Source organism: Suillus plorans, assembly GCF_016647745.1.
Source record: "Suillus plorans strain S12 chromosome Unknown HD556scaffold_90, whole genome shotgun sequence".
In the NCBI taxonomy this organism is placed as follows: domain Eukaryota; kingdom Fungi; phylum Basidiomycota; class Agaricomycetes; order Boletales; family Suillaceae; genus Suillus; species Suillus plorans.
Window position 1 is genome coordinate 5,559 of NW_024537474.1, and position 21,546 is coordinate 27,104.

Below are 21,546 nucleotides of genomic sequence, written 5' to 3' on the forward strand. Positions count from 1 at the left end.
ATGTTCCGATAGTCGTAGAAACCGACGCCTCTGATTACGCTATAGCCGGTATACTTTCCATAGTATGTCCGGACTCAGAGCTTCGTCCGGTAGCCTTTTATTCTCGGACGCTTACCGCTCCGGAACTCAACTACGACACTCACGATAAGGAACTTCTAGCCATCCATGAAGCTTTTCGGACGTGGCGACATTACCTTGAAGGCTCTGCCGAGCCGATAGACGTTGTCACGGACCACAAGAACCTTGAGTACTTCTCTACCACAAAACTCCTCTCTCGCCGTCAGGCCCGCTGGTCGGAATTCCTCCATCAGTTCAATCTCGTCATCCGTTTCCGTCCCGGAAAACTCGGAGCTAAACCGGATTCCCTTACTAGACGCTGGGACGTCTACCCTAAAGAGGGGGATAAGGACTACGCTCGAGTCAACCCTCATAATTTCCGTCCGGTATTCACTTCGGAACAGTTAGCTTCGTCCCTACGAGCCTCAACCTTAGCAACTCCGGTTCTTAGGGCAGCCGTTCTGATAGATATCGACCAGCTTCGGAAAGACATCCTGACCGCACTTCCCAAAGACCCTATCGCGTCCAATCATCTTCCGGAACCTTCGGATCCGAGATGGACGGTAGACGATAGTGGTTTCCTCCGCTGCGACAACCGTATATATGTTCCGGAATCCAATAACCTCCAACTTCGCGTCCTCCGAAATACTCATGATCACCCCTTGTCCGGACATTTCGGTCAAAATCGGACACTAGACCTCATCCGACGCGAGTATACTTGGCCAGGAATACGTACTTATGTCAAGGACTATGTCAAGTCCTGTACTACCTGTGGCCGAGCTAAGGTTCCGAGACATAAACCATACGGATTGCTAAAGCAGTTACCCATACCGGAAAAGCCTTGGAATTCCATCTCCATGGATTTCATAGAGCATCTTCCGGATTCATCCGGCTTTACAGCCATCCTCGTCGTAATAGACCGTCTATCGAAACAAGCCATATTCATCCCCACCCACGACACCATTACCTCTCCGGACCTCGCTCACCTGTTCGTCCTCCACGTGTTTTCCAAGCACGGAGTCCCATCTCATGTCACTTCGGACCGAGGGACAGAATTCGTATCGCATTTCTTCCGGTCCTTAGGAAAAGCGTTAGATATGGTCCTCCACTTCACGTCCGGATATCATCCGGAAGGAGACGGACAAACCGAACGAGCCAACCAAACCCTAGAACAATATCTCCGGATATACTGCAACTATCAGCAGGATAACTGGTCGGAACTACTTCCTTTGGCAGAATTCGCTTATAATAACGCTCCGAGTGCCACTACCGGAGTATCACCCTTCTTTGCCAATAAGGGATATCATCCGAACCTGTCCGTTCATCCGGAACGTGATCTCTCCTCCGCCCGCGCACGAGACTATGCAGTAGACCTTGACGAACTACATCAGTTCCTCCGAGAAGAAATGGCCCACGCACAAGAAAGATATCAAGGTCCTGCGGACGCCAAACGGAAACCCGCTCCGGATCTGAAAATCGGAGATCCGGTCTTCGTCAAAGCAAAATACTTCCGTTCCACCCGTCCGTCCAAGAAACTCTCGGAAAAGAACTTAGGTCCGTTCGAAATCATAGCTCGTCCGGGTACGCACTCCTTCACCATCCGACTTCCGGATTCCATGCGCTCCGTACATCCAGTTTTCCATGTCTCGCAATTAGAACCAGCATCCTTGAACACTATTCCTAATCGTATCCAACCACCCCCGCCTCCGATCGAAGTCGACGGAGAACCCGAATATGAGATATCCGAAATCCTAGACTCCAAGTTAGACCGTCGGAGAAGACAATGTCAACTCCTATACCTCGTCCGATGGTCCGGATATGAAGGAACGGACGAGGAAACTTCATGGTTGCTTGCAACTGAGCTCGGAAACGCATCCGAACTAGTATCGGACTTCCACTCAGCATATCCGAACAAACCCGGTCCTATTCAACTTTGAAGTACATGATGTGTATACAGATATAAGTACATTTAAGGAAGAAACAGAAACGGACCAGAAAATCCTACATTTCCATAGATCCATCCGCCTCTCCGGATCCGCCATCTTCACTTCCGGACGCTTTATCCATCACTTCATCCTCCGGATCCGGATCCGAAGTCGTCCGAAACCCCTTCCGGATGTGTCCGAACAGCATGGCTTGAAATTCCCTCTGCTGCTGAAGGAACAACTCAATTCCGGAACTCATCCGGTCCGCTGCAGCCCTACTGCCTTCCGCTGCCTGAATGCTCCTCTCCAAAAGTGCGTTCGTCCGAGCCAGTTCCGACACTATATTGTTGGCCGCGGCCACCCAAGCCTGGTCATCGTATTCTCCCTCCATCTCTTCCGGATCTTCCGGAGTCGGACTCTTCTGGCGTTTCTTACCTTTGCCCTTCGGAGATGGAGATCCGGCAGCGTGTTTTCTCTTCTTGCCCTTGGACACCTTGACAGTTCCGGGTCGTCCGGGACATGTAGCCTTGTCCTTCCGGCAGATATCGCAAGACTTGATCTATCCGGACGTCAAAAACCCGGATCCGAAATATCCGGACGACTCACCTGAGCGTTGCCCTCTGCATCCGTCCAAAGACAAGTCCGTCCCCTGTTAGCACAACGCACGCAGGATCCGTCCCTTTCCGCAGACATAGCACGAGTCTTTCCATCCGTTAGAGAAATCCACCATATCCATCCGAAACTCACCATTTCTGCTACTATTTCCCTGCGTCTTTTCTCCTCCGCTGCTACAAGACTCTCAGCCTCCTTAATCCTCCGCAAATCCTCCTGGCGTTTCCGTTCCGCCTCCTGACGTTTCCGATTCTCTTCTTCTTCCATCCGAGCCGCAATTTCCGCGTCCGCTATTTGCTGTTGAAGCTCCAGAAGTTTCTGCTTAGCAGTTTTCTGAGATCCGGAGGTGTTGCCAGACATATCCGATAGAGCGTTATAGAGTGAAAAAGTGGGAAAGGAAGAATCGATCCTGGACGTCCGACCTTGTGTATATCTGTCCGATTCCGAACTCAGAAACTCCCCCCATCGACTTCTCCATCATCTCGCATTAATTTCGTCCGGTCCGGACCGATGCTTCTTGTGCCTCTAGGGATCGGCCCTAAGGGGGGGATACTGTCATATCCCATATATCCACGCTTCTCTTCCGGACTTCGGACCCTTAGATCCGGTCCGGTCCGATGCATAGATCCGCGTCCGGTCCGATATCCGATAAGCTTCTTAATTCATTTCCTGTTCATATAACGTTAAACACAGCCTATTCGGTATTTCCTCTTCCCGGTGTCTCGGTTATACTTATTACCGGTATGATTACTGATCCGTTATCCTATGCTTCATTTCCGACTCGCGTTTGATAAGCTTTGCATATGCTTCGTACATAGCCTCGGACCTTTGCTTATTGATCCTTCCGTTATCCTCTTAGTATATAAACCCGTGTATATTTCCTGTAGTACCTCAGTTCGAATATCATCTTAGTTTGTCCTCTTTCTGTCCTCCGGACTTGAGTCTAAACAACTCTTGTCGATCTCTGAGACTTCGGATCGATTCCGATAGTCTACGTCTCCGCCTCTATCTTCGGATAGTCTATACTCTGTTTGTTTCTAGTCCGGATCCGTCCGGATTAGTCTTAATACGTGTTTCCGATATCCGGAAGTCATCCGGATATAACTACGAGACCCGTCCGGACCTTCGGACGCGTTATCGTTAGTCTCTGAAATAAGGGACAGTACTTGGGAAAGGGGCACAGCGTACGAGCTGAGGCCGAAGTCCTTCGGATCCGATCCTACGAGAGTACGACCTTAACATGCAAGCATGACACATTCATATTTGATATAAGCAGTTCACACCACAAATGCATGATGATTGATAGATGTCCAGGCATCTGTTCCAAAATGAATGTGACCAGGGTGTTTCTGCAATTGTGCAGTTAGTTGAGTTAATTAAAACTACATAGTGGACATACCTGAAGCAACTTTGTAATGCACACCTAGCACTTTTCAAAAGATGTGTTGATGTCATGAGAGATGGTTTGGTTGGAAGGAAGGGTAATATTTGGTTGGCCAGCTGTTACAGTAACATTCAGACCCCTATACTCATTTCCCTTTTCACTTCCAAACGGGCCGTCCGTACCACTCTTATCTCTTATCATGCCTATCTCTTATCTCGCCAAGCGGGCTGTCCGCCTCTTTCTTGCTTCTATCTTGATAAACGCATTTACAAGCTCCGCTTGAACACTGGTATATAAACCTACCTACCCACTGTTGTATTCCTTACTTTAATCTACTGGGTTTTACCTGGAACATTGTCCTTCAGTAAGGTCTCCAACCTTACTGTCTAAGAACCACTATTCTAAGGGAGTCAGCGACACTCGCCTTAGCCAGAACCTTCGATCTCTCAATCGAGAGCAGACTTACGTCTATCTGGCATCCTGCCGATTGTCCACTCAGACAGAGATAGCTCGACTCATCCCAGTCGTAACACCAGCTGTCAATAGATTGCATAGTTCCCTGTCATTGATGATATTGATAGTGTAACAATACAACAATTGCTGGACCCTACATAAAGTAAGTACCCAGCAAAATATAATGTTGTGGTCTTGTACAGCCTAGTAGTCTGCTATACTTGCAAGACAAGTGTGTTCGACCTGAGGGGTTTGCTGTTTGGAATAGGTTTTTTAGTTAGTGAAAGGATAAATGGTCAAGAGTCCAAGCACAGGAAACAATGTTTGAAGGTATTATTATGAGTCCGATGTCAAAATGTTGGGTCCAGTGTTTTCAAGTTAGCAGGTTTGAGTTCAGGTTCAGCGGATTATGGGAAATAGTGATAGTGAATGTCAGGAAAGCGAGCAGTATGCGGATTATCAATAATGACAGGTGTTTTGAATAGAAAGAGCAGTAATATTTGCAATGTCAACTCAGAACTACGAAATATTGGGTTGGACCACAAGGCGTCGGGAAATGGCTCCCTACTACTTGGATAAATAATGCTCAAAGTCAGTCCAATATATATGTAAGTACATAGAAATCTGGAAACCTATAGGCGAAAGTAGTGGTGTACTATTTCAGATCCGAAGTACATGTAAATAAACATGAGGCACTGCAGATGATGGGAAAACATGTGATAGTGCTGGCTATGACATGAGTAATGTGTGAAATAATCAACTGCACACCTAGTGGGGCTAGCGAGACAGGGCAGGACATGGAGAGGATGAGTGCACAGGATTTCAGGTCGGCCAATGTGGCCAAAATGTTGTGTTCACTAGTCAAAGTGTTGGGTTGAGCGGGTAAGTGTCAGGTTACATCGGGAAGTGATTATCGTGTGATGGGCATTTGATGTGAATTGTAAAATAACTGAATATGAGCCTAGCACAAGCTCGAGTGCTACATTGGGCTGGTGATCCATCAGACAAGCCTATGTACCCCTACCCCTGCAGATTCCTAATGTCCTCCTCCAGTTAATTTGATATATATCAATGAGTCATCTTCATTACTCAAAACACTTATTTCTAGCTACCTACACATGGTTTTGTGCTACTGCATCATGTTATTCTCATCATGTCATGTTCATTGCTTTTGCAAGGCATCTACCTTAGAAGGACAGCTAATTAGTGTTCATTCAGGTCATGGATAGATTTTATCCTACTCTTGCCCTGTTCGAACAAGCACAACTGCATGATTGAGATACTTGCATCTCATTGCCAAGAAGTGGAGATCGCCAACAGACAAGTTTTCCCCCTTCACGAAAACAAAGAAATAGCAGTGCGAGTCCTAAATCAAATGGGTGAATAAGAGTTGAAGCCTGTAGTAAAGTTCCTTTCCCTTGACAAGTTTTTAATCTATGAAGTAGACAAACTGAGACATCAGGGGCTGATTTAAGGGTAGCTTACATCGCCATGTTCTCTTCCAGGAATCGTCTGCGCACCTTCGGATTTTCGCACGGAAGGTCTTGGCTTACATAGGGGCCTGATGGGCTGTGCGGTGGGAGGAACTGCACTGATGTGAGCTTCAATCAAGGCACCTTCACGCTTGCTGCCAGCAGCTTAGCGGACAGTTCTGTGCGAATCAAACCAGCATGTGACACACCAGTGAAGCCCACGCCAGGAATGTGCCTTGAAGTGACCTACACGCCTAGGGAGACATGCTATTATGATGCGTGCGTATCGTAGAAAGATGAAAACTTTTAAGATCCCAAATAGCTTTTGCAGCTCTGCTTTGGAATTCGCAAGCTATGTAAAAGTTTGATCAGAAAAATGCGAAACATGGCATTTTTTCGCTCACCAAATGATCCGCCCCCATTTCGAGTTCAAAAATACCCTGTTGCACTTTAGGCGCTTTGCTAAATCATCATGAGAGTCCATACGGTGTAGCCCCAGGGCATTTTGTCAAATAGTCTGACTACGAACAAATAAAAGAAGAAACAGAGAAGCAACCAGGTACAACATACCATTGAGAATGTCAACTACGAGACAGTCTCCAGGTTCGGCGCCCTCAACGGCAATTAGACCGAATAAATTATGGAAGCTGATCAGGTTCACCGTCTCCGATATTATCGCTCGCGCACGAAAACAGTCGCATTAAAGCAAACTTATATGATGGCGAAAGCCCGTATACGTACTGTCATTGTTATCGAATTGTGCTCCTGTCCAGTCAAACATTCGACATCGAAGATCTGCAAATGATTAAACGTGAGACAGGTACATACATCCAAGGGCATCATGACACACCTCAGATTTCACTGTGACAATAGCAGGAACGTTAGGACTACGAACATGGAACAGCGTACCAACTCACTGCCAATGGTTGTGCAAGTTCTAAAAAATATTAGCAAATGCTATAATTACGCTGAAACGCGGAACAAACCTTCTGCTCTCTTGCAATTAATCGACAACTTGAGTTAAAATATATGAACACAACAACGTAAAGCCTACACGAGAGGATAAGCCTAAGGATGCAATGCTCAATCGTCAACTTTCGCAGGTGAACAGGACGCAGCTGCGTACCAAAACCAAGGTTTGGATGAGCTACGGACTTCGCGACAGTTGCCATAGGTTAATATCTTTTTCTTTCTCTCTGACAAGATTTGCGACGAGAGGGCTGAGTTGACAGTGGATAAACATGATTGGAGTCAATAGCATATGATGACTCCTGATAAGACCAGCGAGACGCAATGGGTGCCACATGGGTGGATATCCTGTAACCATACGTCTTCATGTCTCATGCAAGGCTCAATTTTGGACCAGTTAGTAACATCAGAACGGAGCAGCGTAAGCCGAGATTCTCACCTGCTATCATGCATTCGCTCTCAGGCGAGTTCATACTTTACGTTGAGTCCTGAACGTGGGTGACAAATAGTATTCAATACAATTATTTCACAAAGACTCAAGGTTTCGGCCATGCTGCCTTCTTGAGTTGTGACGATCAAGTGACTTGCCACTAGTTGAAACAAGACTTTTACATCAAAACCAATGCAACCGTAGATATAGCCGTAGCCCCTAAAGCAGCATAACCAGCCCTGTATGCTCCTTTGAGACTCAAAACTTCGAGAACCACGTGAGTAGTCACTAACAAAACAAGACATAGGTGACATACATTTACCCATGTCCCAGCTCAAGTGTCGGAGACCATTCCAGAAGTGGAAAGTGAAAGGTGCAGCCAGGATAACCTTGCCAGTGTACTTCACGTAGTCTGGCAGCCCAGCAACGAACTCGACAATGTGAGCGCTATCGAAAGTGTCTGGAGCAACGAGGTATGCCAACGAAAAGCCGTATAGGACTGTATGATATCATGATTACACCACATTTCAGTCATTCGTGAGGAATCGGGACATACGCGCGCTGAGTGCCCCGCCAGTTACACGGTTTGCAATTGAGCCAAGCCATGTCAGCTGAGGTTGGTAGATTGTGAAATGAGGGCTGGAAGGGCGTTTAAGACGCTGAGCGTTTAGAATCTCTTCCGAAGCTGATGGAGGCAAGGACTGTATCTGCACACCACTACAATGCATTCAGAAATGACAGTTCAAAATCACGACAATTATCCTTACCGCTTGGGAATCAAGGTACGCAAAACAGTTTGGTTTCTCCCTGTAACAAGTATGTAATCGTACCACTTTCATGAATTATGATGCGCACTTACCAATGACTGGAGCGAAGGCCACTCTCCTCGTAGCAGAACCAAGCCCAATGCGAGCGGACATCATGGTGAAGGTGGAAAAGTGATTTGTGGAAACTAACGGCGATAGACGGAACCGGATCGTGGGAAATATAAATATCGGGGTTTCCAGTGATCCCGTTTGCCTCTGCAGTGTGGACCACCATGACCTCACCATGTTCTCAAACAACCCCATCATCTCCTGCTCATTATTTGGTGATCCCACCAGTACTACAGTCCCCTCCGTCACTTTCAAATCTCAAAGATCACCGTTTCAGCACAGGCAACCTATCCGTGACCACGCCCGGCACGCCAGGTCTTGAAAGTTCAGCATCATCGGTAACGAATCTTGATTTGAATGACAGCATTCTTGTCCATGAGGTAGACCCAGAGCTGGACACTACTCACAGCGAAGATACAACTGCAGTCGGTCAAATAGATGATGTAGCTGACGAAGGATCCAGGAAGAACCTGCGGGACCATCTACGGCGGACCTTGAGTGTTCAGAGGGAGAAATCAGGTATTTTCATCTTGATCAGTGCATACTGGCACTTCTGAGAGTGTTGTAGACGCAAAGCGAAAAACTGATGAATTTCTAGAAATCAGTTCCGTGTCTCCTGACACAAGTGAGTAATGTTATGATATATCGTCGTGAATATGGAAGATACGGCCAGTCTGGGGCAGACTTCAAGTCTGATGACCCGTGCCGAGCGTGCACCCAGACACAGTGGTCACAGATACAGAACTGGTATCTGCGTAGACCTTCATTCAGACCGGTCATTCAAGACTCGTCTTCGTATATTCATGTGTCTCAAATTTGGTGTAGCTCTTGAAGAATATAGACCTCGAGAGTACTTTGTACTTACCGACGCTGGAAAACCTGTATTCACTAGGTGAGGCTATTGATGCACTCAGTGAGGTCCAATGATGATAATCACTAGTTAGTCGCCCTGATGGGCAGGACGTTGAGAATTTATCCTCTATCATGGGCATAGTTCAAGCGCTTTTGTCAGTCTTCCTCGACGATGGCGATAAGCTACGCTGTATAAATGCCGGAAGATTGCGGATAACCTTCCTGCTTCGGTCCCCCCTGTATTATGTTTGCGCATCATCGTGGGGTGAGCCAGAGTCTGTCGTGAGTGGTGGCCTCGTGTTTTGGATATTTATTCGTGGGTCGATTAATTTGAACAAGAAAGACTCGCTCACACCTCGAGTATCTACATCTACAAATACTGAGCATCGTCACGGCATCCCAGCTGAGACGCATCTTCGAGCGTCGCACGAACTTTGACTTACGTAGGTTATTAGACGGTACGATAATTCATCTTCATTGTTCCTTGAAGTTTTTTGATCTTGCCCAAAAAATAGGTTCGGAACCATTTCTGTTTTCGTTGTTAGGTCGAATGGAACTCGACCTTGCAATGGCAACTTCTTCCTTGAATTGTCTACAGTTGGACCAGAGCTTGCGAGCGCGTGTTGCTGAAGCACTGGTACCGACCTCAAAGATGAAGGTCAAACCTTCTGCTGCACGTGAAAGATCGAAGTGTTAATGAGAATTTGGTTCCAGGATACCCTCTACATTATTTTAGTCGCACGGGGTCAGGTCATAACATTGGTGCGACCTAAAAAGCATTCAATACACCCTGCTGGCACGTACCCTCTCTCTATTCTGACGTGCGACCTTCATATATACTTGTTGCAGACATACATATTCTCGTCAATACTGTTTATTCTCCGTCTATTGTCAACTCGCCTGCATCTGCATCATGGATTCCAGTTTGTCTGCCGAAGTTCAACCCTGCTGGTTTTGTCAACGCATATATCACTTTTTTACATCGCCCTGACACAGACTATAAATCTTATCAGAGGACAACACTCGAGAACAATGAAAGTGCAGATATCACTGGCGCCAGTCATGTTGCCGAAAATAGTCATGGTGCCACTTCACGGCACACAACCAGGCCCATAGAAGATTCTGGCATTGGACTTGTGTGCATCAGCGGCGGGTCAGAGTTCGAGACTGTGCGAGCATGGTGCGACATCGTCACTCAGGTGTGCTAGACTATCTACCTTAAGTTCATTCATGTCGCTGACGTTGACTCCAGAAATTGAATGATGATGGATCCCTCGACGCGCTGGCCAGGGCTGTCGACTCCGGGAAAACATGCTACTTTGCCTCTCAGCTGGGGATACCTGGATTACGTCACTTTGTTTATAAGTCGAGGCCGCATGTTCAAATTACCTTACCGGCTTTTGAGGAGCCTTATGATACCCTCGATGCGAAGAGAAGGTAGTCGGTCCTAGAACTCTTCGTTTGCAGCGTACTCAACCACAGAAAATAGGATTGTCACATTGTACCAGATCGTACATGACGCCATACACGCAAAATCTGGGCAAACAGGGAACCTCAAGCTACAATACATTCGTACGGAAAAGGAAATAGTCATGGGTTGGGTAAGTGTTTGGCTGCTCAACACCGCTTGGTCTGATCATGTGGTTTCAGATAACGCAACCGTTCGAATTGTATGTGGTTTTATCGCCACGGTTACCCAAGGCTGCGGTGATCAATGCTGCAAACGCAGTTACTCGGTGGGTGAAGAAAGAGGAAGGACAACTTTTCCTGAGAGATGCCCCGGTTTTTTAATTGCAATGGATGGGCATACTGCATGATGAGACAATACCCTCATTCATTGGCGTCGGGTGTTCTTCGGTTGATGTTTGCTTAGTATAACTACGAGATCTCTGCATCAATCAGAAACATGACACCTTTATTCTCATCTCTTTGTGCATTTTAAGTAGTGCGACGCGTACTATCAGCCTGTTTTACACACAAACTAGCAGACGTGCGAGCGACTCGGTTCCGGCCCCGTGATAACCGTGTGCGTCTTTACAATATTAGCCTCACTCCGAATCTCCAGCCTGCCGGTATACGCAGGCTGACTTACAGTTCAACTGTGCGGCACAACTTACTCAGACAACTGACGCGTCTCTCTGGCACCATAGTGATCACACAATGGTGCTGACGAGGTGTCAAGGTGAAAAACATGTATAAAAAATGCTACCAACCTTCGGTCCTTCGCACAAACTGCAGTTAACAACACCAACCTCACTCGACTCTACAATCATGTCTATGACCAGCTTATGGGCACCCGTGCCAAAGCCATCATCTAGGCTAGCGCGATATCGCGTATTATCCCCTCATGCCGGCGTCCATGTATCGCCATTGCAGCTCGGTGCCATGAGCATCGGAGACAAGTGGGAGAAATTTGGCATGGGTAGTATGGACAAGACATCCTCATTCAAGCTCCTCGACGCCTTCTACGATGCTGGGGGAAACTTCATCGACACTGCTAATAACTAGTGCGTATCGTGTTGCAGTCATCTTGAATTCGTCGTCGTCCCTGACACACTTCACAACCTCTCAGTCAAGACCAAAGCTCTGAAGAGATCATCGGAGAGTGGGCAGAGGAACGCGGGATCCGTGACCAGCTCGTGATCGCCACAAAAGTAACTTTGGAATTTTATGAATATAGTTCGGTGCTGATGCATATATATTGAAGTACACGACCAATTACCAGCGCGGCAATGACGCCATTCGCCAGAAGGCATCATATACCGGCAACAACGTCAAGTCAATGCATCTCAGCGTCGATGCCAGTTTGAAGAAGCTGAGGACTTCATATATCGACATTCTGTACGTGCACTGGTGGGACTGGGATACTTCTGTCGAAGAGGTCATGAACGGTCTGCATGTGCTGGTGCAACAAGGGAAAGTGTTGTATCTCGTGAGTGTCCCCATTTCTATGCTGACATGAACATTCGTTAACGTGTATCGCTGGCAGGGCATCTCAGACTCTCCTGCTTGGGTCGTGTCCAAAGCGAACCAGTATGCTCGGGACCATGGAAAATCACCGTTTGTGATCTACCAAGGTGCTTGGAACGTCATGCTTCGGGACTTTGAACGAGATATCATACCGATGGCCCGCTCCGAAGGTAGATCAACCTTGTTGCTCGCTATCTGATGCCTCCACTTACGTTTGCCCCTGCGTAGGTCTTGCGCTTGCCCCTTGGAATGTCCTTGCTGGTGGAAAAATTCGAACCGACGAGGAAGAGGAGCGCCGCCGACAGACAGGAGAGAAAGGTCGCATGCTCACGAATCCCAGTTGGGAGCGCAACGAGACGGAGAGGGCGATGAGCGCAGCATTAGAGAAGGTCGCGAAGGAAGTCGGTGCTAAACACATCACAGCTGTGGCCATTGCATATCTCATGCAGAAGACGCCCTATGTGTTCCCGCTTATTGGTGGGCGAAAAGTGGAGCAGCTGGAGGCCAACTTGGAGTCTCTGGCGATTTCGCTAACACCCGAGCATGTGAAGTATTTGGAGAGCATCATCCCTTTCGATGCGGGCTTCCCCTCCTCATTCATCGTGAGTCACGTCAGCGTTCTGTTGTATCAGATTACTGAGACCTGATCCCATTCAGGGCGATGGCAAGCAAAACAGTCTTCTAATGAGCAATGCTGCATATATCGAGAAGCAGCCGCAGGAGAAACCCATAGTTCCAGATGTTGAATAGTATGACAGTGCTTGTAATGTGCACATGTACCACGCCCCAGTATTCTAAGCTGATATGAACAGTCACAATGCGTCCGTGCATTATTCTGAGGCCGACGATTCGGTGTACAGGCTGTGCAGCACTTGAGCAAATTTTAAACTGGGAAGCCATATGATCGGGAATGCGATGTTTAACGCTTCTAATCCGAATTGCAGTATTAGAAGTTCAGAACAGGTCTGCTAGACTATTTACCTCAAGCTCATTCATGTCGCTGACATTGACCCCAGAAATTAAATGATGATGGATCCCTCGACGTGCTGACCAGAGCTGTCCACTCCGGGAAAACACGCTACTTTGCCTCTCAGCTGGGGATACTGTGGAGTTACGATCACCTCAGGCAGTACTTCTCGGTAGCAATAAAGGTCTGTGAGACCCTATTTTTATGTTAGAATTATATGGTCTATGAGACCCAGTCTCGGGGACCTTGCTTCCTCCTCAGCGCCTCCTTGGATCCTCTTGGCCTTCCCTGGATACCCCGTACGACTTCGCAGCATCCTCGTCAATATCACCATCCCGTTTCATTGAGCTCTATGGCGTGCCTACCAGATACAGAGCCTCTGCACTCTTCATCTTCGACACTGCTTTCATTCGCTAAGTCCGTTTTTTTTTTGCTCTACTGTTACACTACTACATCCACCATCAAGCCGCCCATCCGCCGTACACGTGGGCGCTCAGCCAATATCTACGGGACTCGGATACCACTTCCTTAATAGCTGCAGTGACTCAACTCGACACTCGGACGGGCATTCAGAGTCCGTCAATTAATCCATTGAAGTTCCCGGTCTATGGTGGCTTGTTCAACTACTACTGGTAGCCTGAGCCTCCGAGTCCGAGTCGCATTTGTTACCATCGCATTCTGCCTACTACTAGCCTTCACGGTAACTACTCCAAGTTTCAATTCGGATCTCACTGTTCAAGTTGGCAGATCCGACTCATAAGTGCAAGTACCGTCTGTTTGTACTACCAGCACCATCAACATAAAACCCAAGCCATACCGTCCGCCCGGTCTATCCGTGGTGCTCAGTCAATCTCTGTAGGACTTGGGGCACAGCATCACCCCTCTTTTGGTTGTAAGCCTTTGTAATTGATTGTTTCTGGCCGCTTGTTCTTTAAAGAACACCCACATGTCCTCGCCGACTATTGCTGTATATTTCACGCAGATCCAGGGGACCTGATTGGAATGGACTGACGAAGTTTGTGTTTGGTGTGTCCGTCTCGAGTTTTCTTTTCCATGCTTGCTCACTGATGTCCCCATCACTTGCAGCCAGTCTCACGCGCTGCCTCGATTCATGGGTCATTGCATCCAACTATGTATCGTTCATCCGCCATACCACTCACGAGTCAGCTTCCGCCTTGTTAAGATATTACTTTCGACGTCGCTTTCGTGCGTACTCATTCTTTTCTTTTACATACGCAGTGACTCCTAGTTACACGCCTCAGACATGTTTACCTTTCATTCTCCATCTCAATCAGCGTATTAATTCGTCTTCCCATCGAATATTCTCCCTCCGGAGTCCATCTTTTGATCCAAGACTTAGGTGAGCTCTCCGATTCATATCTAGTCCCTTCCCCGTTCCTAGTCCGAGCCTCTTCACTTCTTGAGACGCCTTCCCACAAACTTCGACGACTGTAACACCGTTAACTTCTTCTGCTCGCCATATGTCCTCGAAGATGCTGAAACCCATCTTCATTGTGCATTCCTTTCGCCTCTCGATGTCTATGTCAATGAATTTAACGACAAAATTCTGGACAAATTGCTGGGCGACTTTCATGAGTATCATAAACAGACATTGACCACACACTCCGCTCACGAGACAATACAGAATCTTATTTTAGTTCGGACAGCGTGAAAAAAGCCGAACACACTTCATTGAACGCACCAGAAGACACCCCCGACTACCTCGCGGTGTTGACCCATCCTAGAGTACCTCCTCGTCGCCTGGATCTCAACTTGGAACAGAACAGCATCTGCCCCATTCAACGAAACCTCTGAGCAGAAAAAGTATTATTCAGAAATGTACGTGCTCGCGCGATTGCGCTCCTTCGTCGCTTTGTCAAAGTCCAACTCAGCAATATATTCGAAAGCCACATCTCCCGCATCAACTTCGTGTTCCATCCTTCGAGGTAATCAAGTCAATGGGCGGGTAGTCCAGCGATGCGTTCGCACTGTACCTTCGGGACCACGCAATGATTCTCGCACCGTACATTCAAGCGTCACCGGCTCTTGAACCTTTCACTCGGTACACTCTACCGCCAGTGTGGTGAAGGACAAGTGAGTTTCGCTCCTATTTCACATCAGGCTTCGCTACACGTGTCGCTACCTTCCTACTTCTTGGGATCACAGCTCACCTCGATGCCCAGTTCGGACTCTTGCTTCGGGCCGGAAAAGCCCTTAGTAGGGCTTGCGCCCAAAAGCACAAACATTTTTTCCCTCTACTTCGTCAATCCTAACACCTGCTTTATTTTGAGAAAGTCTTCTGCTCCCGTGTTACAGAAATCTACGCATCTCGTTTTCCAATATAACCGCGTCCCCGGTTTGACGCCAAGCAGACTGCAGTGCAGCACATAGACTGATCTTGTGGCTTCAGATAACGCAACCATTCGAACTGTATGTGGTTTTATCGTCGCGGTTACCCAAGGCTGCGGTAATCAACGCCGCGAACGCAGTCACTCGGTGGGTGAAGAAGGACAACTTTTCCTAAGGGATGCCCGGTTTTTTAATTGCAGTAGATAGACGCGGCGCCGATAAGACATTGAATACTCTCATTCATTGGCGTCCAGTGTTCTTCGGTTGATGCTTTAGTATAACTACGTACGTCAACCACTCGGATCAGAAACATGACACCTTTAGGCTGACCTCTTTGTACATTTTAAGTACTGTGATGCGTACTATCAGTCTGTCTTACACATGTTCATGACAAACGCGCGCCAGTGAGTGACCATGACTCGAAGTCGGTTCCGGCCCCGGGGATAACCGTGTGCGTCTTTATAATATTAGAATCTCCAGCCTGCCGGTATACGTAGGCTGACTCCTGTTCGGTATAACTTACTCAGACAACTGACGCGTTCTCTGGCATCACAGTGATCACACGATGGTGCTGACGAGGTGTCAAGGGCCCTGAACAACATGTATAAAATGCTGCCAACCTTCACACAAACTGCATTTCAACAACTCCAACCCAGTCAACTCTATAATCATGTCTAAGGAAATGTCCTCGTTCTGGGCACCCGTGCCAAAGCCATCATCTAGGCTAGCGCGATATCGCGCATTATCTCCTCATGCGGGTGTTCATGTCTCACCTTTACAGCTCGGTGCCATGAGCATCGGAGACAAGTGGGAGAAATTTGGCATGGGTAGTATGGACAAGACATCCTCATTCAAGCTCCTCGACGCCTTCTACGATGCTGGGGGAAACTTCATCGACACTGCTAATAACTAGTGCGTATCGTGTTGCAGTCATCTTGAATTCGTTGTCGTCGCTGACACTTCACAACCTCTCAGTCAAGATCAAAGCTCTGAAGAGATCATCGGAGAGTGGGCAGAGGAACGCGGGATCCGTGACCAGCTCGTGATCGCCACAAAAGTAACTTTGGAATTTTATGAATATAGTTCGGTGCTGATGCATATTTATTGAAGTACACGACCAATTACCAGCGCGGCAATGACGCCATTTGCCAGAAGGCATCATATACCGGCAATAACGTCAAGTCAATGCACCTCAGCGTCGAGGCCAGTTTGAAGAAGCTGAGGACTTCATATATCGACATTCTGTACGTGCACTGGTGGGACTGGGATACTTCCGTCGAAGAGGTCATGAACGGTCTGCATGTGCTGGTGCAACAAGGGAAAGTGTTGTATCTCGTGAGTGTCCCCATTTCTATGCTGACATGAACATTCGTTAATGTGTATCGCTGGCAGGGCATCTCAGACTCTCCTGCTTGGGTCGTGTCCAAAGCGAACCAGTATGCTCGGGATCATGGAAAATCACCGTTTGTGATCTACCAAGGTGCTTGGAACGTCATGCTTCGGGACTTTGAACGAGATATCATACCGATGGCCCGCTCTGAAGGTAGATCAATCTTGTTGCTCGCTATCTGGTGCCTCCACTTACGGTCCCCCTGCATAGGTCTTGCGCTTGCCCCTTGGAACGTCCTTGCCGGTGGGAAAATTCGAACCGACGAGGAAGAGGAGCGCCGCCGACAGACTGGAGAGAAAGGTCGCATGCTCACGAATCCCAGTTGGGAACGCAACGAGACGGAGAGGGCGATGAGCGCAGCATTAGAGAAGGTCGCGAAGGAAGTCGGTGCTAAACACATCACAGCTGTGGCCATTGCATATCTCATGCAGAAGACGCCCTATGTGTTCCCGCTTATTGGTGGGCGAAAAGTGGAGCAGCTGGAGGCCAACTTGGAGTCTTTGGCGATTTCGCTAACACCCGAGCACGTGAAGTATTTGGAGAGCATCATTCCTTTCGATGCGGGCTTCCCCTCCTCATTCATCGTGAGTCACGTCAGCGCTCTGTTGTGTCAGATTACTGAGACCTGATTCCATTCAGGGTGATGGCAAGCAATACAATTTTCTATTGAGCAATGCTGCATATTTCGAGAAGCAGCCGCAGGAGAAACCCATAGTTCCAGATTTTGATTAGTGCTTGTAATGTGCACATACCACGCCCCAGTATTTTAAGCAGATATGAAAAGTCACAATGCGTCCGTGCATTATTCTGAGGCCCACGACTCGGTGTACAAGCTGTACTACAGCACTTGAGCAAATTTTGAACTGGGAAGCCATATGATCGGGAATGCGATGTTTAACGCTTCTAGTCCGAATTGCAGTGTCAGCAGTTCAGAACATAGGAACAGAAAATATTAAAGCTCCGTTGTTTTCTTTTGTCGTCAAGTTTATTGTGGTCGACGTCGGTTAACACCTGTTATGTAGCGTGACATCGGTCGCCGTCACGTTCATGAAAACATTCCTTTTTAGGATCACCTCGGGATAACTGTTTTCATTTCTTCAGCCCGTCCCAGTGCTTCCTCGAACTCCGAGATGTTTAGGATTTCGTTGTCCAAGGTTCCATTGTCTCGCCCTGTGTTCCCTTCTATTCAAAATGCTCAGAGCAGAACAGTTACAACAGTGAGATGTGACGTTCCCCGAAGGGCCGACATTCCAAGTCCAAGAGGTCTAATTGTCAAACGCCTGTTTTTACTCGTTATACTTACCAGCTTAGGGCCAGGCAAGATATCTACGCCGCAAGACTTTCTTAAAGCCATCGGTCGTTCTTCAGAGACCAAAATATCCATAGATAGCTGGGACGCGTTCTGGCGCACCTCAGGATGGGATATGAAGAATGCCGGGCTGAGCATCCAAGATCGGAGGTCCGTAACTCCTCGCCTATATTGTTCCTTATCAGTGCATCATCATACATAAACCCAGGTATATTCTTTGGTGCATGGAAAAGTTTAGGCAGAACAAGCCGATAGAAGGGTTTGCCCACGAGGAGAGACCCAAGAAGAAAATACGGGGGTACGTACAGCTTTAATTTCAACAAGACCTGTCCTTTGTCTGATAATTATTGTTTATTAGTCGAGGTCCCGCTGTTCAATTCGGAAAGCGCATTCGCTCGCGGAGAGATCGGTAGTTCCGTACCGTACTCCAGCGTAATTTCGCCCCAGATCTATTCTTCATTACACGCATATTCTGAATTATTTGACCACCTTTGTTCAAATCGCGTTCAAACTGCTGTCAGCGGCTACCGGTGACCCTCTCGGGTAAAGTCTTAAGGCTAGAGCTGTCCTTTGTTGGTCCAGACAATTTCCCACGAGGCATACTGGAAGTTTCGCTTTCTCGACCCCACGTTGCAGTGCACGAGTTCAGAAGTCAAGCCCGAATAGGTTTTGACGTTTTCTGATCATTGTTCACTTGCTGTGCAGGATACAGGGGTCCCGCCTGCAATTTGACTGTACTACATCCTATTGCAAGAGATATCGACGATATCAAGTACACTTGCGATCTGCGTGAGTGTGCGTAATATCTATTCAACTTCCCGAGTAGGGGCTGTACCCTTTGTTTTACTCCCAACGACGATTGTGAGGAATCCACGTGGCAACCAGGGCGTACCACTTCGAACCGTCACATTCCCACCATGGTTGAATCATCTTATCTTGATCTAGCCGAGCATCAATTTTGAGGACCCTTTTGTTCTGTTCCGAGAACCAAGGGGTGGGCACTAGGGGTCTATATTCGGGCAATCCCTGGAGCGAGGCAGCCTCGATGTGACAAACATCGAGGGTTGAACCGTCGGAGTTACTTGAAAGAACAAAACGAGGTTCGGTAAGCCGAAGCTGAGACATGAAAGAAAGAAATCTATATAACGCGTCCAAGTCAACATCCAGTGCAAATCTACGTACCCCAATCCTTGCGCACAAGTCTACTTTGCCATGACATCCACTATCATCTATCGTCGTCAGTCTATGGCGACTCTCTACGACAAACTTCGTGCTCAAGACGGGGAAGATCATATGGCTTGGCTTGCCGAAGTTACCGCCGAGTTCGACACTGAAGAAATTTTTGTTCCTTCTGTCCCAAGTCCACCTTCGGTTATCTCATCTGGTTCATCTTCAGCATCTTCAAGTTCACCTCAAAACTCAACAACTTCTCTGGACTCTAATGATCAATTCGGAGGCGAATCCGACTCCGGCTCTGAGTCGGACTCGGGGATCGAACTCATTGATAATCCAGATGGGATTCTCTTTCAGTGTTATGACCCTATCCAATACAACCCCTCAGACTTGTATGTTTTGGGTCTATGTCATGACTAGCCATTCATCTTATGCTCGTTCATAGTCTGGACCACAATCTCCATCCAATTGCGGATCTTCCTTATATTCCTCCCGTCGAGCTCAACTGTAACCCTCCACTCAACTTTGAGTGCGACGCAGAGTCCCAAAACGCGCTTACCATGGAACCCACTCCCCCATCTTCCTTTATTCCTCAACCCGCATTCTCTACAGTAAACAACTCCCTACCATTTATGACGCGCTCTACTCGTTCCTTCCTCAAGCGTAACGATTTTGTTGCACCCCACGATTTGGAGGAGGATGCTGACGGGCAGAGTGATGCTGACGAGACGGATGATGAATATATTCCATCATCTTCGCGTAATCTGAAAAAGCGTCGTCGCTCCACGCGTCATTCCAGCGTGTCTTCCCATGTCCCCACCTATACCACGACCCAATACATATCACCTCCCGCAAAACGACTTCGCCCTTCCCCCCTTCCACGAAACGCGCAAGCCATCCCTGGTAGTACTCCTAGCTTTGCAAACAAATCCAACCCTTGGGCGTGTCCCTATTGCAAGTGGGTTCAGCGCAATCATCGTACTCCTGACCTTAAACGACATATCCGCACGCATACGCGTTTCGAGAGACCTGCACAGTGGGTCTGCTGTGGTATACCCACTGAGTCGGCTGCAATGTACAACGTCCCGCACGACGCGACTCCCTACATTCACAACGGCAAACAAATGATTGGAGGATGCGGGAAGGAGTTCAGCAGGCGGGACGCGCTCAAGCGTCATCTGGGCAATGACCATATCTCTTGTGTGGGAGATATCGACGCGTTTGCTAACGTTTACGACGATTAATCACGAACTTATGAAACGATCGACTTTGTGGTGGCTGTCAAGATAATCTGACAGGTGAGCTCGATGCCCGTTTTTGTTGTGGAACCGTTCGCTCATGAGTCCGCACAGCATTTCCTTCTATGTATTATCAAGTATCTTATCATACCCTGGCCACAGCGCTTGTCTCTCTCATATTTGGAACTCAGGTGTCCCCCTTCTACCCCAGCTACAGTTGCACCATCTTTTCTGTACATTGTTTGTTCTTAAATTCGTCAGAATGCCAGTATTAGTACATACTGTGTATGTACTTCCCATAGAACGACCGATCACTCTCCCATCTGGTTGTCAGACTTTTGACGTCAGGCACTAGTTATTTTCTCTTTCAATCATGAGACCCTAGCGGCAAGGTACTGGCGAATGGGCTCGAGATGTTGCAAGGGACGCAGTGGGCTGAGTATTACACAGTTGACAAGATGGTATCAACCCCGTATCTGTCTCAAACGCGGTCCGTCGCTAGACGTCTGAGTCAATGGAAGGGTTTGCTTCATCTCGGTTCACCGCGTAACACAATACGATTAGCATCACCGCGTCCTGTCATAAAATGGCCGAAGCCTGCAAAGCGCAGTGGGCTGAGAACCTGTATGACACAATCATTGGGCGTGCGCCGTCGGCAGTTTAGTTAAATTCTTTTGACAGTCGTTCCTGTGGTCGAGATTAATTGCATTTTTCATAGTGACATACTCCCGCGGCGGTGCCGCCCCTGAAAACCCTAATTATTGTGCCCGCTTTATTCCTAAGAACCAGGGTCAGTATATACATCCATGTCAGAGCATGAGTGTGATGTTGGGAAAGGACGACCGACAATTTAGGTGACACATGTCCACACACAGAAGATCATAGATTAGTCTTGATTCTCGAGTCACGTTGCACGTCTCCGTGGAATGCCAAACTACTCTCGTCAACACTCATGACGGTAGAGGGACTTGCATTTCAAAGAGCGTTCACACAGGAAAGAGCCGTATTTTAGAAGACTCAGTACTGGACGAACTGAACATTCATTCTGAGAGAAGGATTAACGTACATCATTTGCAACACATGGAAAACTGAACCTATTGAATCGGAGTGGAAAAAACAAT

The 21,546-nt window shown here is 47.8% G+C and overlaps 7 protein-coding genes across 7 annotated transcripts; 6 read left to right on the forward strand and 1 right to left on the reverse strand.

Moving 5' to 3' along the window:
• Window positions 1–7,480: 7,480 nt before the first annotated feature.
• On the reverse strand, window positions 7,481–8,225 carry HD556DRAFT_1248071 (SDHC, cytochrome b subunit of succinate dehydrogenase; the record flags this gene model as incomplete). The annotated part of the gene is made up of 5 exons (XM_041298746.1): window positions 7,481–7,566; window positions 7,619–7,801; window positions 7,859–8,019; window positions 8,070–8,109; window positions 8,162–8,225. 5 exons carry the CDS (start codon window positions 8,223–8,225, stop codon window positions 7,481–7,483), a joined length of 534 nt encoding a protein of 177 aa, XP_041154008.1.
• Window positions 8,226–8,308: 83 nt separating this feature from the next.
• On the forward strand, window positions 8,309–9,311 carry HD556DRAFT_1414017 (uncharacterized protein). Its single transcript, XM_041304265.1, has 5 exons — window positions 8,309–8,696; window positions 8,746–8,802; window positions 8,851–8,952; window positions 9,003–9,069; window positions 9,122–9,311. The coding sequence occupies exons 1-3, from the start codon at window positions 8,342–8,344 to the stop codon at window positions 8,871–8,873; spliced, it is 435 nt and encodes a 144-aa protein (XP_041154009.1). The 5' UTR covers window positions 8,309–8,341; the 3' UTR covers window positions 8,874–8,952; window positions 9,003–9,069; window positions 9,122–9,311.
• HD556DRAFT_1414025 (vacuolar fusion protein MON1) lies at window positions 9,119–10,948 on the forward strand. Its single transcript, XM_041304266.1, has 8 exons — window positions 9,119–9,311; window positions 9,373–9,487; window positions 9,545–9,687; window positions 9,744–9,825; window positions 9,879–10,228; window positions 10,282–10,466; window positions 10,519–10,630; window positions 10,680–10,948. The coding sequence occupies exons 1-8, from the start codon at window positions 9,162–9,164 to the stop codon at window positions 10,818–10,820; spliced, it is 1,278 nt and encodes a 425-aa protein (XP_041154010.1). The 5' UTR covers window positions 9,119–9,161; the 3' UTR covers window positions 10,821–10,948.
• Window positions 10,949–11,306: 358 nt separating this feature from the next.
• Window positions 11,307–12,749, forward strand: HD556DRAFT_1248075 (NADP-dependent oxidoreductase domain-containing protein; the record flags this gene model as incomplete). Its single annotated transcript, XM_041298747.1, has 6 exons — window positions 11,307–11,536; window positions 11,602–11,683; window positions 11,737–11,961; window positions 12,019–12,169; window positions 12,228–12,601; window positions 12,657–12,749. The coding sequence occupies 6 exons, from the start codon at window positions 11,307–11,309 to the stop codon at window positions 12,747–12,749; spliced, it is 1,155 nt and encodes a 384-aa protein (XP_041154011.1).
• A 3,248-nt stretch (window positions 12,750–15,997) lies between these two features.
• On the forward strand, window positions 15,998–17,437 carry HD556DRAFT_1247990 (NADP-dependent oxidoreductase domain-containing protein; the record flags this gene model as incomplete). The annotated part of the gene is made up of 6 exons (XM_041298741.1): window positions 15,998–16,227; window positions 16,291–16,372; window positions 16,426–16,650; window positions 16,708–16,858; window positions 16,916–17,289; window positions 17,345–17,437. 6 exons carry the CDS (start codon window positions 15,998–16,000, stop codon window positions 17,435–17,437), a joined length of 1,155 nt encoding a protein of 384 aa, XP_041154012.1.
• Window positions 17,438–17,896: 459 nt separating this feature from the next.
• Window positions 17,897–18,427, forward strand: HD556DRAFT_1313346 (uncharacterized protein; the record flags this gene model as incomplete). The annotated part of the gene is made up of 4 exons (XM_041300780.1): window positions 17,897–17,922; window positions 18,012–18,164; window positions 18,223–18,312; window positions 18,373–18,427. 4 exons carry the CDS (start codon window positions 17,897–17,899, stop codon window positions 18,425–18,427), a joined length of 324 nt encoding a protein of 107 aa, XP_041154013.1.
• A 799-nt stretch (window positions 18,428–19,226) lies between these two features.
• HD556DRAFT_1449534 (uncharacterized protein) lies at window positions 19,227–20,431 on the forward strand (the record flags this gene model as incomplete). Its single annotated transcript, XM_041307614.1, has 2 exons — window positions 19,227–19,579; window positions 19,633–20,431. 2 exons carry the CDS (start codon window positions 19,227–19,229, stop codon window positions 20,429–20,431), a joined length of 1,152 nt encoding a protein of 383 aa, XP_041154014.1.
• Window positions 20,432–21,546: the final 1,115 nt, after the last annotated feature.

What these genes read in the sequence shown, in the direction of transcription:
- HD556DRAFT_1414017 (XM_041304265.1), top strand. Translation starts at nt 8,342, where the DNA reads ATGACCTCACCATGTTCTCAAACAACCCCATCATCTCCTGCTCATTAT. An exon ending in TGTTCAGAGGGAGAAATCAG is followed by an intron (nt 8,697 to 8,745) that starts GTATTTTCATCT and finishes AGAGTGTTGTAG; the next exon opens with ACGCAAAGCGAAAAACTGAT. An exon ending in TTCCGTGTCTCCTGACACAA is followed by an intron (nt 8,803 to 8,850) that starts GTGAGTAATGTT and finishes AGATACGGCCAG; the next exon opens with TCTGGGGCAGACTTCAAGTC.
- HD556DRAFT_1414025 (XM_041304266.1), top strand. Translation starts at nt 9,162, where the DNA reads ATGGGCATAGTTCAAGCGCTTTTGTCAGTCTTCCTCGACGATGGCGAT. An exon ending in GGGGTGAGCCAGAGTCTGTC is followed by an intron (nt 9,312 to 9,372) that starts GTGAGTGGTGGC and finishes TGAACAAGAAAG; the next exon opens with ACTCGCTCACACCTCGAGTA. An exon ending in GGTGCGACATCGTCACTCAG is followed by an intron (nt 10,229 to 10,281) that starts GTGTGCTAGACT and finishes CGTTGACTCCAG; the next exon opens with AAATTGAATGATGATGGATC.